The following is a 17,836-nucleotide window of genomic DNA, read 5'->3' as shown; positions in this document are numbered from 1 at the left end:
GTTCTGGCCTTGAAATCACAAAATAAGTTTTTAAAAGAAGTATTGTTTTGACTCTAAGGATGTTTTGATTATGGTACAAGAGACGGAAGAATAAAGCCTCTCCTTTCAACAGCAAACACAGGTCATCATTTTCCATAGAAGTAGTAGATATAACTTTGAAAGACATTACCCAGGAAAGAGTGCATCTAGAGACACTGAAAAGGAAGAGTTTACAATAAACTGAGCTTAATCGTCATGATTTTGGAATTAGCATTTAGTATTCCAAAATCTAATAAAACACAGTAGTAGTAATTTAAATATGTTAATCTATACAACTGACGCTATTAAACAGAATAAATACTGTGTGCTTCTCTCTTCACACTTAAGGCTCCACTTTGCAAATGTTCATCTAGTGTCATTAGCCATCTTTTAGTCTTACGAAGGTGACAGACATACAAGTTTTCTGCAGGGGACAGACAATACTACACATTTACAGACACTGAGTATGACTATGTAGCATGTGTTTGCATTCCAATATGTAAATTTCTTAAAATTTCTTATAATTCCCACAGAAAACTTTTGCAAACAGTCATTTTCATGAATAAATAAATTTGAGCTAAAGTGCACGCAGGATACCTATCCAGAACATTTAATAATAATCCAAACTTGTCTGCCCAACTATCCAATGAAATAAATTTCACTAAATCAGTTTAACAAATGTTCGCACCAAAAAAAAAAAAAAAAAAAAAAACAACCACACACCACCAACCAACCAAACAATACACACTCAAAACAGTCACTAAAACAGTAAAACCGGGTTTTCTCTTCATGGGATGTTTACAGCACCTAGGAGTGCTGTGATTGCTGATGCCAACACAAGTAATCGAGTTTTCATTCATGCCTTTAAGTCGTTATCATTTTATATCCTCCATGTTTAAAAAAAAAAAAAAACACTGAAACACCCTGACCATCATTTTTAGCACAGCAACCATACAAACAAACAAATTCTGTATCTTGATTCAAAAAAGCAGAGAAAAATTGCTTGATTCATTTACTTTTACACACACAATCTGAACTGGGCACTTGTACTGCAGACATATCACACTGCACTACATCTGTCATTGTCTAACCAGAGGAACACTCCTTATAAAATGGCATCAGAAGTCACCTCAAAATAATCCCTGATATTTGAATAAGACTGCTAAATAAAGTTACTGGCAGGCAGATCACCTATGTAGTACCTGAATTTACATGGATATCCTATTAATACTACCTATCAGATAGATAAATCAACCAATTAAAAAAAAAAAGTCAAAGGGTGAAAAACTTTTAAAGAGCTGATGAAAGAACAAGTTATTTATGTCATTAAATTCACTTTTGCCCCAATTTATGCCAACATCACGCATATGGAAATATTACCAAACATCAACAGGGTCAAAAAAGAGAGCAGGTAATCTGTAAGTTTGCTCCTTCTGACCCAAGTTAAATGTTTAAGAAAACCGCTACAGTAGGAGTAAGATTTGCCACCACTGTAACAGTATAGATACCAGTTCAGAAGTATTCTTTGCCCACTAGAGGGAGACAATTGATTGCAAAAGAATCGGATTTGCAAGCTCTGATCCCTCTACAGAAATACAGACTCACAAAACCTGTATTTACAAAATTGAATTGTAACAAAACATCAAGAGAGTAAATGGATGAAAGACTGACACAATGATTAGAGCATGCTTCTTTCATCCAAGACAGGGACTCTAAACCTTAAAATAGCAGGCGAGTGCACTGCTGCCTTAGAGTTTACACACAGTTCAAGTACCCATCATAAAACTGGTAGACACAAAAAGACTAAAAAAGTGCATTTGTTGCATTTACACACATAGGTATTATATACTCATAATACTAGGTATAAAATATTAAATATATTTATAACTTAGGTAACAACAATAAATGCATTTTTTTATATATATATATATATACACACACACACACATTCATAAACAACACTTAAATTTTGCATTCAATTTCCTTCAACTTTTCCAAAAGAAAAACATGATCTCACATAAAAGAATTAAGTTACATAAGCCTAGTAAATCTCATAGTGACTCACATACTCAAGTATGTATCAGTGAACAAGTGATCTCAGGAGGAAAAAAGCAAAAAAAATTTTAAGGTTGAAAACAATTCGGAACACTTGGTGACCATGTATCATGTGTCATCTCCTTAATTAAAATAATCATAATTATTATTTTAACCATGTAATTATTCATGTTATATTAGTAGAGTCGCAAACTCTATATACCATGACGACTCTGAAAAGTAAGTATACTATCAAGGAATATCATCCTGGAAAAAAATTAACTCAGAAACACTAACTGAGAAAGAAGAGATGCGACATTTCTGAAATACTTTCAGTACTTTCATATTTAGTCTTAATTCCCAAACAGAGTAGCAGCAGATAAGATAAACCTTTGCACTGTATGCAAGCTAGCTTCATGTCATATGGGGGAAATCCAGGTATAGTTAAATTGGCATGAAAAAGGCTGCAGAAGGACACCATGCTTTTCTGTAACAGGCACAAAGCTCTTTCAGGAGACCAAAGAGGCAGGCACAGGAAGAGTGCATTTGGGGGGGGGAGGGGGGGGGCCAGAAGGAGACAGGGGAGAAAGTTTGCAAAGATTCACATGTCAGAATCCAGCTCTGAAGGTTATGATTCCATTCCCTCCATAAGCTGATCTTGTCAAATAACTACATATTAGATCTGCTAAATAGCCTCTGAATAAGAGAATAGGAAGAGATCAACCTTAAAGATGGAAGATTTGTCCCAAGTTCTATAGTATCCTAAGCTTATTTTATTATAATGTAATGGCACTAACCATAACATGTAAAGTGTATGAAGTATCTGTCAAAATATCGTGTAAAATCCATACTGCTGTGTGCATCTGTGATCAGCTGAAGGAAAACAAAACTATGCATGTTTCCAGTGCAGACCTGCTAAAGTTTCCCAAATTGTGCTCTGTATGCTGTGGTATACACACACACAAAGTTCATCACCTTTTATAAAAGGCAAGAGTTAATTCAGACAGATGAAATTGCAGGAACAGCCAAATGCCTCCTCTTATGCCTATCCACTTCCAGCACAGAGCCAGGAACTCTGTATGAAAAGCAGTAGTGGGGCAGGAGGGCATGCTCCCTCTGAGCACAAACACTGGTTAGCACAGAGCTGTGTCCTACAAATATTCTTTTTCTATGATGATAGTGATGGCAACCTGAGCAAACTAAGTCTGCAGAATCATGAACGTAGAGATTAAAATACAAACAAAAATACTGATATTTACTTAAACCTGATAAATTAAAAATATCATAAAAGATCGAAACCTTTAAGGACAAGAAATGGCTTCAAATGCTGTAACGTTTGAGACTCAGAAGCAATGTTTCTGCAATCCTAACAATATATTACGACTTTATGCCCTGAATTCATTTGTTCCTCACTCCATCTTTGGTAGGAAGCGAGATGGAAATCTTGTTAAGACGGTAACAAAAAACCGCATGTCTCCTGAACAGCAACAACATTGTTAGCAAAATTAAATCTGTAATTTGTCATGGCAGTTATCCTTACTAGCCTGAAGTGATACGTATAAATACCAGGACTCATCTGTTTCTAAAGCACAGAAATGAGAATCTTCGTATTTTCATAAACATATAGCTTAGGCATATAGTGCATGTAGTCCAATATTTAAATGCTGTGAACACACTGATTGTATTAGACCTGAATAAGTTTAATTGAATATACTATCTTCTCTGGGGGAAGGGTCTATTTTCAGCTTGCTTCTTCCTAACATGAGCCCCAAATAGCCTCCAAAGAACTACTTGTAAAGCATCCCAACTAGTCAAAAAGTAGAGACAGAAGGCAACACTTCTACTGCCCAGAACTCTGTGTCAGCAGCTAGGTGGAAGGAATGAAGCAAATACATCAAGAGTGGGAGGGAAACAGTAATATGGATATAGCTGTGTCTGTCAATGGCTATTTGCATTAGGAAATCCATGTTTCTGCATTTCTCAGAACTGAAAAATAAGTCAGTATCAGAAAGAAAAAGCGTCATAACACAAGATATGACTCTACGAAACTATGCTTTAACAAAATATTTTCATGTTATGGACTCGGAGCCTGTCTATCAAGAACATAAGCTGTATTTGCTATACTGTGCTGCAGTAAGAAAATTTACTCATCTACTATGACGTCTTGCTACAATCCAAAAATCGGTTAAATTTCATTATAAAAATACAGGGTAGCTTAATCAAAAGCCAAAGAGAGATTCATAATTTTTTCTAGGCAATTAATATGATAAGTTTTTTAAAAAAGGGGCAAGTGAATTGCCCAGTATTTAATATAGAAGGGTTCATGACGCCAGGGCCTCCTTATCAGAATAAAAGTGGTGGTAAAAAATAACACTTACTAACACATTAGTAGTATAAATAGCTTTGCTCTCAAATAGAATAAACGCTCATGTCCTTCACTTGTACTAATTCTGCTTTTAGAAAATACAATCCTTTGCACTAATCTGGTATTTTATAGGGCCTTTGGTCAAATAGAAATATTATTTGAGCATTTCTTGGCAAAAGGTAGTTGCAAAAAAAAAAATTAATATGCTAGTCAGAGATTGTCTAAGTAGTTAAATGTAGCTTAGTTTTATTTTAACAGAAATTAAGATTTCCATTACTCACAGCTTCTTCTTAAACTACAAAGGCAGTGATATTTACCTTAGTGTTTATAATTACTCTATTTGGGTATATAGAATACTTTGCTTTAATGTTTGTCATTAACCTAATACTCCCTGAAGTATATTGAAAGAGGTTTTTTTTTTAAAGTATTTGGAGTTCTATATCTGAATAAATTAAATTTTTTTTATAAAAAGATTTAAACTAACTCCACTTTTTATCTATTTATACAACAAAATTCAGAACATAGCTAAAAATCTATCTGTATGTGACAAGGGAGCATGGACAATAAAAACACTCAACTACTTAGAACAATCATTCTTTAACTTAAAGGTTTAAGAAAAAGCAGTCTACCTCACACTAAGCACAGGAGAAGATTCTGCTGTCATACAGAATTTAACTATATTTTGATTACTTAACATTTCAAGGTTATTCTTTCTGGCTTTGTTTTTTTTAAATGGCTGGATTAATGCACTGTTTAAGTTTATTGCCTATGACAACTATTTATGTCACAAGGAGCTGACTTTTTTTTAAAGCACAAAGAAAATAAAATCTAGTTATTTTAATTAAGAGCTGTATAATTGCTGCTCAGGAATCTTTAAGTCTATCCATTAACCTACTGTACAGTGTTCCCAGCAAAGATAAATCATATATTGCCTCATCTGCACTATATTTTAAGTATTGGAGCAGGGAGATAAGGAGAAGGAGGAAGACAGGAAATCATTCAGGTCTGGAAAGGTTCTATAAAAAGCTGCATACAAACTATTGTTTACTAAACTTTCTGATGAGGAACAGGTTAATTTACTGTACCTGATTCAGTGAAATCAAGTTTTGGTTTTCAGTAGTGACACAAGATTTATATTCTGCTTATGTAGATACAGGAAAGAAAGAAGTTTCAACTCAGCAGAAAATGGAACATAATTCTTCGACAATTTTCTTCTTTTTAAGAGAGAGACCAAAAAACTGCAGAAGTTAGAAAACTTCTGTAGTATTATAGACAGATGAAGAGCAGTACCAGCCTCAGGTTAGTCTTCTCCCCCATACTTACTTAGCTGAGCCATAAACGGAAGTTCTTCACGTTGCATCACCATTTGAACACAATATAAGGCAATAACAAACCATAAAATACAATATTCCTGAAATTAAATTCTAATTGCTAAATCCTGGTGTCTTAAAGATGAGTCTTTAGAACCAAAAAACCTCACAGGTTAAGTGCAAAGTACGAGAACACTTCTGTTCTTATATAGTCTCTCTGTATAAGATATAGTGCTGGCCAGTTGTCAAAATCCAATTTGATAAGCTGTTTTTAAAAAGGCATAGTAAAGGTAATATGTATTAGAATTCACAATTTTTTTCCCACTTTTTTTAGATGAGAACCTCAGATGACAGCAAAAGGTGTCTATATAGCTCATTCAGTTTTACCCACCAAGCTCCTGATTGGAACATCAAACAAATACATAAAACGCTTAAGGGATTTAAATCTAGTCTTACTGATTTAAGCTGGCCCTCATACGTTCTTAAAATTAAAATAATTCTTTTAGAAGCAACTTTTAAACTTTTTTTTTTAAAAAAACAGATCTTAGCCTTTTCTTTTCCTTTATCTAATATTCTAGTATCTACGCACTTGACTCTGAGTGTTCAAAAGTAAACTACAAAGTTTCAACAGTTTCAAACTCCTTCAACAAATTCCTTTCTCTTAAAGGTGTATCAGGCAGAACTGCTGACATATACATACTGGCATTTAGAAATAGCCTATTAACTGCTGTCCACAGCTAAATTATATAGGCTTCATTACTTCAAATTTGTCCATGTCACCACCTCCCTCCCACATGTTTTTAATCTTCTCCTAAAAGTTGTTTTTTAAAAAGCAGCAGCTTAAAAACGGATTAGGTCCGACTCTTGTATACCTTTCTCTATTATACTAGATTTCCCCCTTACCATATGTAGAAGTTCCAAATGAAACTTGCTCTGGTTTTGGCTATATTTATATTTCCACTACTAAACAACACTGTAAGTTACTTTTTAGGTTTGTTTTTCTTTCCCCTCACTTCTAAAATCTTCAGACCTCTGTGAAGGCTTTTAGAGAAGCCTTGACTTATTTTTTACTCTTTGTATGCTCTGGCAGTAGCATTCTCTGTTAAGTCTTAATGTGTGTTTTTATAATACCAAAATTTTCCCCCCCATTTCCGATATCATGTGTTCTACATAATTACTCCTTAATGGGAGTTATTTGAAAAGTCTTCCTCCATTCTCAACTAACATAAGCAAACTTTAAACTGTCAACTACTTTCCACTATGAATTCCACAATTAAATGTCAAACATCTGGTAACAGCTGTCATCGATTATCTTACCAAGCCTGGTACCAAAAGCCTTAAATATTTTAACCATTTTACGACATAAAAGGAATAGTGGCAGGAGGTTAATAGGAACTGACCTATTCTAGTGTAAATGTCTATCTAACTGCTGAGGGTTTTTGATAGCCGATTTTCACCCAGTTTAATTGGTTCTCAAAAAAGGAGGATTACAGACATTTTGCATCAGCTTTAATCAGTTATACAACTAACCTTTTGCTCTGTTTGCAGTTGGTCACATCTCTGCTTTTCATGGTTAAGTTCTTTTTCCAGTCTTTCGACTTGATCTCTGAGTTGTTCAGTTTCCTTTTCCAGAACAGCAGTTACCTTTAATAACTCTTCTTTTTCTTTTATTATTTTTTCAATTTTAAACTGTAAAAACAAAAACATTCTTTTTTGATAATTTTCTCCCCACAATTCCTATTAAATGAATGGATGACTAGCTACTCCTACATTTGAGTAGAAGCACAAAACTTGTGCATTCTCTGGCTAGGTTATTTTAGTTTTCTTTTTCCCTAAATTTTTGAAATTTCATTTTAACTAACTAGTACTAACTACATCATCATTAGATAGCACATTTTGTAGTGTCTTTATTTGTACTCAAGTTTTTCCTCCTTAAGTGAAGTGCTTTTACTGCTCCCAAGTGACCACAATTGTGGAAGAGCTAATTAAGATGACGACAGCTTGGTGAGAAAAGGCTGCTGAGTGTAGACACACACATTAAAACAATGTTTGAGGAATTTCACAAAATACTGAATATGCATACATAGCCACAAGTAAGGACAGGCACATGAACTGGGACAATCGCAAAGGTTTTGAAAGGTCTTTTTCTTCACTTTTAGCACTATGGGCATATACTCCAAGACCGGAGAAGCAAAAATATTCCAGCTGTATCTCTGTACAGTCTCTTATCCCTAAATTTTGAATGCTATAAATCAAAGACTTGTATACAAGTGCATAGAGGCAACTGAAAGAAAGATTAAACATCTGATGGGAGACTAAGGAGAAGATACAGAGCAGTTTTCCAATAAATAACTCACATGATTTTTCTTTTTTTAAGTATGCTTTAGCCTATAAAGTATCAAGAAGCAGGTGGAAGTGTCTTGACTCTGGATGCAAGCACACAAGTCTAACCACATCAATTTAGCAAAGAAGATGGCAGACAGAACACTACTTTAAGAAAACAAGCTGTTCTAACTCACTTAGGCACCTGCGATTTTTCAGCTCCGTTTCCAGGACTCTCCAGTTGCGCATAACTAAAAGAATACTAGTTCCTTAATTCTTTTGCCTTACAATGAGCACCCTTTAACACAAAGGATATCTGTTTTTCCCCCCCTTCCTCCAAACAGGAAGCTACATTTGAAATACTGGCCTATTTACTTAGTTGGACAGTGTAGATGGGAGAGCATATATTAATAACCCTTATGGTTTCCCAGTCTATCCTCATTGCAATACCATACTAAAAATTTACTCACTTAACCTGTAAGTGGTCTGCAGGTTCATCTATCAAATAAAGAAAAAGCTAGAAGCATGCATAAATGAGGAGATGGGTAACATTTTGAAAACCGGTGAGTCAAACCTCGAGCAGTCCAGCTTTTGTAGTCACCACTAACATATCAGAGTTTCCTTCATCTTCCATAGTAAGCAATTCCTCAACAGGGGAAGAGGTACGAAACTGAAAAGGTGTGCTTGCTCCACGGATCTCTCCTTTATGTGTCACGTAACAGAACTGGTAAAATTCCCCATCATCATTTGGTAGGTAATATCCTATCAAAATAAATATGTTTTTAAACAAACCATCATAAACAGAAATACATTTATTATGCCAGTCCTCATCTGGAAATACATTATCAGATCATGTATGACTTACAGTATCTTTCATACTCAAAAGCCATCATTTTTAGTCAATTCCCCTCCCCCTCCCCAAAACATTCTCTCCTAGCTTTTATTATTATTATAGGACATAAAGGCCTAGAAGACTGTCAGGTAACAGATGCTATGTATACACATCACCTTATAATACATTAGATAATAGCTGCTGAATATATGTACAGGAAGTAGATTGATTCAGTTATCAGCAATGAGATGCCCTGAAGTTCTAAACATGGATCGAGACTGCATTATTATGCAACTGCTGTACAAACACAGAACAAACATTTCCAGGTCCCTCCCCCGCCCCCAAAATCACTTATTCACTAAAAATCAAAAACACCACATGAAGATAGAATAAGACAAGTCTGCAATTTTACCAGGTTCAAGTTTTGCATGCTTTCATGGAGTAAAAGCCAATTGCACTAAGTGCCAAAGCAAGGGACTGCTCTGAATGGATCACACAATGTTAGTGAGCTGCAAGCACTGATAGAAAAAATCAAAGACTTAGAGTTTATTTTTTGAAATTGAGAAAAACAAATTTTATTCTAGTTTTGCCTCAGCAAAGAAGAAATTGTCTTTCTTACAGCTATGCAATACTACATACACATATTAGCAGTCTATTTCAGAGGAATTTCTGTATGACTACTGAATGTAACTGTTGCCCACTATACCTTCAGCATCAAGCCCCTTATCACCTGAACTGACATGCTTGCAGATGTTAAATAATCATTTCCAGAACTAATGAGATTTTTACCTTTACTAGCAAATACAAGAAACTACACTCAATTCAATTTCATGCTAATAAAACCATCTGGTTTTATTTAGAACACTGAATTATCAGATATCCTAAATAGTTTGAAGAAGATACCAGCATACAAAATCCCCATCTAACATTTGACCTGATGACCCCACTTTTTTTTTTTTTTTAAATAAATATCCAGTGGCAGGCATTGTCACCCATTTCTGTCCATATTTCACCATGATTTAATCCTTCCATTTACCCTTCTATTACCTTTTTTATCAATAAATTCCATTCACTAGATGTCCAGTACTTTCAGAAACAGATGTTGAATGTCAAAAATTTAATAAGTGTTTTGTCATGAATAGATTTTGTGAGGTTGTATTCCCCCCACACACACACACACTCTTTTCTCATTCTATCAGCTTACACAAAATCTTTTTTATTTTGCCTATTAGTAGAGATGAGAAAGGTACCAAAAACGCATGAGAAGAGAGCATAATCTACATTTCTGAAATTGTTTTTAAGTGCCACTCAAAATAATGAAATCTAAATATAACTAAAATCTTCTCTAGGTCACAAAAAAGGTCTGATAAAAACCTTAATTAAGATAAGCAAATGAAAAAATCCAGGAATTTCTTTCACGTGCCTTCCATGATGTTCCTTCAGTTTTGAGTCAAGTGTAACATCAGAATCGCTGTTTTAATTAATATGATTAACGTTCACTCCAGATTCTTGGAAGATTTTTTTCCACAGTACTCTTACCTACTTTTCCAACAAACAGAAAAAACTCACTACATGGACGGCACCAACATTACGCAACACTTCATATTTTCATTCATATATTAGGGTCAAAAAGTTGGGATTCTGCACTTTTGGATCTGCCTATATTTTCCTAGGTATCACTGCAGTTTTAAGTCCCGTTTACCTGATTCTCAAATAAGGTGGAACTACACAGAAACTGGTTCAGAACAATCTATCCTGCAGCTCCAGAAAGTTTTTAAATTGGTTCAAGCTGATTTTAAAACTAATTAAAATATTTTTTTCTAGTATCAAACGTGTACTGGAGAGAATAATCTCCTGACCTTTCCCCCCCCTCAGTACACCTATTTGGTCATACAAAAATACTTAAAGCATGCTGCAAAACAGTACCACTTATGCCAGATAAGTAACCTCCTGTAAGCTTTAATGATCTCATCTCAGTAGTACTAAAACATCTCAAATACAAGAGGGAGACTGTTTGAATGGAGATCTGGGAGCTCTATAAAAATGATGGACTTTAAGCAAAGAACAAATGACACCATACTTAAGTTACACCACACATGAAAACACTGGATAACTCGAAGGACTACAATGGGAAGCAGAGTCCTTTGTTTCTACATCACTTGTAGTTTGAGTCCAACCCAATGTCATTCATTCTTAGCCAGTGGATTTTTGATAACTGTAAAAGAAATGGATGACTTTTTCCTCAGTTTCTAGAGGAAACATACACATTTCACAGAATTCGAAGTTATCCACATGATCTATTTTCTGACCATTTTATATGATCACCACCAAAGCTAACAGAAAAATCGACTTGGGGATAAGAGAAAGAACAGTAAATCACTCAAGCTATCGCTATATTCGGCTACAGGCGAATCCATCCCTTAACAAGTCAATCAACCAACCCAGGAGCCACTCTGGACTTCTACGCTGTGTTAGAAGCAATACACACCCACACACGTACCTATATAAAGAGTAAAGCCAACTGTGGAAAAACAAAAAAGAATATATGATGCTACAAAAAACTCTCGTGGTACATAAAACAAGCATAAGCAAATTTAATGGAGGTGCTTTTTTTACATGCAGGTTTGCAGATGCGTGTGTTGATCCATAATATCCAGAGTTGATCCATAATTTCCAGAAAGTTCTGCACATCAACTGCACTATAAAAGTACTATTTCTTTATCTCTGTTTTGAACCTGTCACCTGGTAGCTTACATTGACAGCTCCTACTACTTCTTTAAATACTAATAATGAAAAAAGTTTACCCCTGCCATGGGAAGCTCTTCTGCCTTTTAACGGACATCTGTCATAACTTATTATTTCCTTTTCCTAGGCTGAAATGCCTGGCAGAAAGAAGCTCTGAAAGTCATCTAGTCCAACTTTCCACTCAAAAAGACACTGCTGTCAGCGCCAGATTGGGTCCGCTGTGGCTGTGTCGAATCAAATCCGTTGGAATCCCATCCTCCCAAACCTTTCTGGGATAACTGTTTGAGCACTGCACTGCTTCCTCTTGGTGAAAAAGTTTTTCCTAATGTTGAAGCTAAATTTCCCAGGCCGCAACTCATGGCCACTGTCTCTTATGAGAAGAGCTTGGCTGTGTCATCTTCGTAACGCCACTTCTTTAAATAGAAGCAATTTCTTAATTTTGATCTTCCTGTTGGTCTTCGTCAATTTTCCAGGACCATTAGATCTTTTTTGAGACTGGGAGGGGGAGGGAGAGAATCTGATCTTCACAGTAGTGTTGAAAATGCAGGTATACTACAGATTTGTACCGTTTTGTTTTGTTCTTCCATTCTTAAAAAATTCTAATCATCTTGTATAAGGGGGCGGTAGGGAGGGAGAGGGGAAAGAGTTTGCTACTGATCACTAAACAGATATTTTCGTACAACTACTATAAAACTGAGATCTTATTCCTGAATAATAATTTGAATTCAAAGTCCCTCACTGTGGATTATTTTATATTTATCTATAATTGAATTTCAGCAATTATGTTATCGATACTTCACTAACAAAAGGTTCTCTGCAACACTTCGAAAAATTCTGAACTATCATCAAACTTTATCATACACATTATTTGCCCTTTTGTTCCTTGACAAGGCTCACTCTAGTCTCTAGCCTTTAAACACCATTCTCAATGTAAAGACACAATGTTCTGAGACATTCCAAGATTTAAAAACCCTACCAATAATTAAGCAAAGTCACTTTCTGTGTTTGAATAGTTTCCATGCTGCAGAGCTGCTTTCCATCAGTCACGGATATCATCCGCTGCTATGCAAAAATACAGAGTCACACGTTTCTCTTACAATTTTTTTCACATCTAAAATCAGAACAAACTTGATACAAGTGACAACAACAACAAACCTCAAAAAGCACATAGAAGACATTACATTGGAAGAGATTTTTCCATGTATTTTTAAAAATCTAAAGCTTTTATACAGCATTTTAATCTATATATCAAGTTTTTAAAACTGTGAAAGCTATTAATTACAGATAGATACTACATTATGTAATAAATACCTACCTTGAAAAGTCAGCACACAATTAACAGTTGATCCTTCCACATAATTTTCTGGCATAGGTGACCAAAGAAACGTGTAATAATCTCTTGCAGTACTCCAACCAACCTACAATAAAGTAAACCACAACAAAAAAAGATAACATTAAAAAGAATAATTTGTTATAAACAGTTAAGATAGCATGATCTGACCTTTACAACATACTGTAATATGTATATTTCAGCTTCAACATGCAATAAAAAGATATTTAACAATGTTTACAAATCAAGAATATTTTAACAAGCATGTCAAAGATTTAGCATGAATTTTATTAAGCTTGTTACCTAAAGCAATAAATGAGTCCAAGGCAATAAAAGGGTCTATATAAATTAAAACACCAGTCAGTTTTCACTGTACATTAAACTACTATGTGGTATATACCTTTAAATTTGTCTGCAAAGACACATTAGCATATTGAAAAACTAGAAAGATTAATTCAGAAGTTCAGATGTTCTTAAACATCTTAGGCAAGTTCTGCCAATGTTGACAGTTTTGTGACTACAATCCAATAGACAGATCAGAAAACAAAAAGCTTTTAATGAAAAGGATGAAGACAGCTATGTTTTTGAAATTAAAAGGCCAAATTTGACAGGCCTATAAGACTAGCACTATTTTGACAACTTCTGAAATGCAATACGGAAAAAACAGCATTCACTGGAACGCTAACTCTTTCTTATATACATGTTAAGTCTGTGAGAATATATTATATGCATTATATACAGTGTGTGTGCATGTGTATATGTGTGTGTGTACATAAAATATATGTATATATTACATACGCACACACCCCAAAAAACCTTGTCAAAAGGCCAGTGCAATATGATTTATCAGTTCCCAGGTACGCTGTCTTGGCAGACTTACAAGAAGGAAAGGGGACAAACTGCCCACCAACTTTCTCAGAGAATGTTTTCTTTCAAGGGGCAGTTCAAGAGGAAGAAAAAAAGTTACCAATCAAGATTTCTATTACCTCAGAAGACAAGACTTCTCAACTTTTATATCATGCCATATCCTCCTTTATAAAGGATATAAAACACAAATAACAAATATATAAATGCATATAAGAATATTTAATATAATAATCATAATGCATTTTGAAAGGAATTAAGAATTAGGGTTTGAGGAATTGCCAGATTTTAAGAGATATTTTTACAGGAAATGAGAACAGCAGCAGAACTGAATGTAATTAATTATTACATAGCTGTCCATTAAAAATCATTTATTTTATTTCTATTAAAAAGTGTGGTGGTAGTTAACGTTTGGAGAAAATATTGAACTGATCTGACACGCCAAGGCTTTTCTTATATTCTTTATAAACCAAGAAGGAAGAATGACAGCAAAAAGAGATATAATAATCCTTTTGCTAACTGCAGCCACTTCTTTGATTCAACATTTACTAGAGAGAAGCACTACTGACTCTTGACATATGAAAGTGGAAGAATTCCTGCTAGGTGCCCTAAAATACAGACAGCAGTAAGCTTTTTAAATGTAGAAACCGGGTTTTCAATGAGTGAAAAGCCTATCTTGTTCCTTTGAGTTTCAGAAGGGAAGTGTTAACTGACACTTAGGATAACGTAGGAAAAGCTAATGTTCAGTGCAACTTTCACAAGGAACAAAATCAAGTGAACATAAAAGAAAAATGGTCCCTAGTGTTTTCACCTAGGGAATCAGCTCAGCCTTTGATTCAATTATTCTCTGGGACTGACATTTTTTTTTAATTTAAATATCATATGTGGATCTGTAAATGTAATTATTCTGAAACCAAAATTTTTTTTTGAATGTTTTATCTTCAATAATAATGCACATGATTTTAAGTATTCAATAACATGTAGAAATTTACTCAGATTAAACAAAAAAAAAAATCTAGTTGCGTAGAGAGCAAGTTAGCTAACTCTTCAGGTCTGTTTCTGAGCAGGTAACGTATTTTCAAATATCAGTACAATCTGCAGGTATTGGCCAAAACAGAGTGATACCTCAACAGCTTGCGGGTAATACCTTGAGCGGTTTACCAGGCATTTCCTGCCACCCATCATCTGCTTCCCCTGCCACATCTCCCCATCTTTTACTGTCCCGACTCTCAGAATACAATTATTTCTTAATGTACCATATGCAAGTTATCTGAGCATGTGAATTACCCAGTGAATCTTTTCAAATGAACAGGATTTCAAAAGATGCTGATCTACAGGTTATATATACGAAAATGTGACAATGCAGAGAAGAAAATATGAACAAATTGCATCTTTCTTGTGGCTGAATTAATTTAAAATGTTGAATTTTGAACAGTGTTGCTAATGCAACTCATTTTGCTGCAGAATACACAACGCCTTCCCTGGGCAATGACTACAGTCAATTTCCATAGGATTATATCTTAGATGACAGAAGGAAGGATGAAAATAATAATACACTGAGGAGAAAGTAAAGTGAGAATTAAGACGTGGATGTTCTAGACTTAAGATCTAGATCTTGATAAATACATATATTTTTATACTAACAAGTTTAAATTTAAAGTTTGCAGTACTTTAAATCTTTTCTGACAATATTTTCTTTCTAAACTAAATTTGAAGTGTAACACTGGATTTTACAAATACAAAATACTATTACGTGATCATAACCTTCTCTATGGCAATAAGGTAAATTGGCACAGACATGAAGATTATAAAGACACACTGGATGGCTCAGCAGTGATCTAGATATGATCTTTGTCAAAGATACTTCTTTCATCTCAAAAGAAAAGCAAATAGTTGTGTAAAAATAGGCTTAAAACTAAGAAAGAAATTAAGATCGCTTAAGACAAAGGAAATTAAAAACTAAGATAAAGTATAAACCAGAGCCAGTGGCATAGCCTACAGAAGAAAACAACAAAGAGGAAAAGTGATGATGAGAAAGATGGGGATGCTGGTCAACAAGTCCACAGTATATTTTTTCAGCAAAAACAAAATCGTGGCTTCGGAAGCAAAATGATCTACAGCATCCTTCTCCTCATCAAACATACTGGCTTGCAGGAAACATTTTCCTTGTAATGAAAGGGACCAGAAAAGCAAGTCTCTTTCTCTGAATGCTGATCAATGCAACAGAACTTATTCCAGACATAATGAATATAGCCTATCTTCCAGGTCAGTCTCCAGAAAGGGGGGCGCAAAGAGAAGGAGGAGTACAAATTCCTCATGAGTATCCACTTGTTGTGGAGATCTTATCTGGACTACACTGAGAGGAACGAAATTTCTATTTGAGGCAAATGCGCACACAAGTCATCCTTTTTAAAATAAAGCAAATAATAATAATAAGAGAGATATCATTACAGCAACTGGCAATTCTGTTTGGGGCACAAGATGACGGTCTTCTTGTGAACACAAGAATTTGTACTTTGTGCATCTTCCAGGGAATATCATCAGATCCAAGAAATTACACGATTGAACAGGGAGTTGTTGTTAAATAGCAAAGGAATAATTAGTATCAATCACTAGTGCATACTATAGAAAACCTGAGGGAATTTTTAAAGTAAATATATTCACTGATTGCGTGCCTATAGTTATTTAAATGGTCATCTTCTCTGAAAGCTACAGGATTTGAAGGCAGTGATTTCTGAGCACAGACCAAAACAAGTCTTTTGTTTCTCCAAACAACAGCGTTCAAGTAGCTGGTAAAGAGTACCCCACTAGCCTGCAAAACCTTTTGCAGCTGATGATGCAATTCTTGAGGTGACACAGCTCCTTTGATTCTGCTGCATTTGTACTGAAACAGCAAGAACCCAGAGTCGCAATGGAAAAAAAAATTCTATCCCAAACCTATTTCAGCTCTTCAAATCTTCAACCTTATCTGTGCAGTAGAACCCAGGAAAATCCCCAAGTAGTAAAAGAGGATTAACATAAAACTCAAATACAGACTTTATATTAGACCTGAAAATTACTCTAACAAGTAGAAGTAAAAAATCCTATGATATTTGAGGAACCTTCAGCACAGAAATAAAAAGCAACAGACCTTGCTCATCAGTTCCTGTCCAAACTCTCTCTAGTATTCCTCTGGAACTGCAAAATGCAATGCACGCTAAAAGTAAATTCAGGTGCGGTTTAAATTCTGTTTAGATACTCAAATGAACTTTTAGCACAAAAATTCATACCTATTATTCTCCCCTGTTCCAAATAATTCAAATTCTAGATGCCCAAGAGTAAGAAAACTGACAATAATTTCACACCGAAGTAGAAAATAGAAATATGTGGTTAAGTATTTAATTGGCTACCATCTTGCTGTATTTTTCTTTCTTTCTTTTTTTTTTTTTTTTGAATAGAAACATAATAGCACTCGCACAATACAACACATAATACAGACAAAGTCTCCACAAAGTCTTTTACTATTACCAGAGAAAAATGTTTAAGCCTGTAAGAATTCGAGCTGGACCATTTCAATTGCCAAACAGCTGACATAAGTGGGCATATTTATTCATACAAAACACTACAGAAAACAAATGCTTGTAAGACAGTGAAAGAGCCAAATATTTTGTTTCTGTATTTGAAATTCAATAGCTATTTTTCTCAAATGACTCTTCTTTTCCTCATATCCATTATAAAGACATATTGAGAAACAAGTCAGTTATATCATGTTTCCTTGTACTTCCTTCAGTTGCTGACCAACCGCTAAACATTTATCATCTAACTACTCAAACTGCAAGTGTATATTTATTCAGATTAATATTTAATAACTTAAAATTAAAAGCTGTTAAAAATTGGAAATGAAGGAAGAGAGACGAAAATTCACACTTAATTCACATTTGGCCCTCACAAAGTCACAGTGCTATTTTGAAATGAAGAATATATTCTGATGTACTCAGATGTGAAACTAAGGCAGAAGATGAACCAACTTGCATTAG

At 34.6% G+C, this 17,836-nt stretch overlaps 1 protein-coding gene across 11 annotated transcripts in view; it reads right to left on the bottom strand.

Moving 5' to 3' along the window:
- The window catches only part of TAX1BP1 (Tax1 binding protein 1), a 69,291-nt gene that overhangs the window by 37,742 nt on the left and 13,713 nt on the right, over nucleotides 1–17,836 (bottom strand). For all 11 annotated transcript variants that reach the window (XM_068935230.1, XM_068935233.1, XM_068935238.1 and 8 more), the window contains exons 3-5: nucleotides 12,942–13,044; nucleotides 8,624–8,811; nucleotides 7,258–7,416 (exon numbers count right to left, since the gene is read on the bottom strand). In XM_068935230.1, the coding sequence (XP_068791331.1) occupies nucleotides 7,258–7,416; nucleotides 8,624–8,811; nucleotides 12,942–13,044 (450 nt within the window). The remainder of the gene's footprint in view (nucleotides 1–7,257; nucleotides 7,417–8,623; nucleotides 8,812–12,941; nucleotides 13,045–17,836) is intronic.

This window comes from Struthio camelus, chromosome 2 (genome assembly GCF_040807025.1).
Source record: "Struthio camelus isolate bStrCam1 chromosome 2, bStrCam1.hap1, whole genome shotgun sequence".
NCBI classification, from domain to species: Eukaryota; Metazoa; Chordata; class Aves; order Struthioniformes; family Struthionidae; genus Struthio; species Struthio camelus.
The sequence above is the reverse complement of the archived record's forward strand: the minus strand, read 5'-3'. Positions and strand labels throughout refer to the sequence as shown.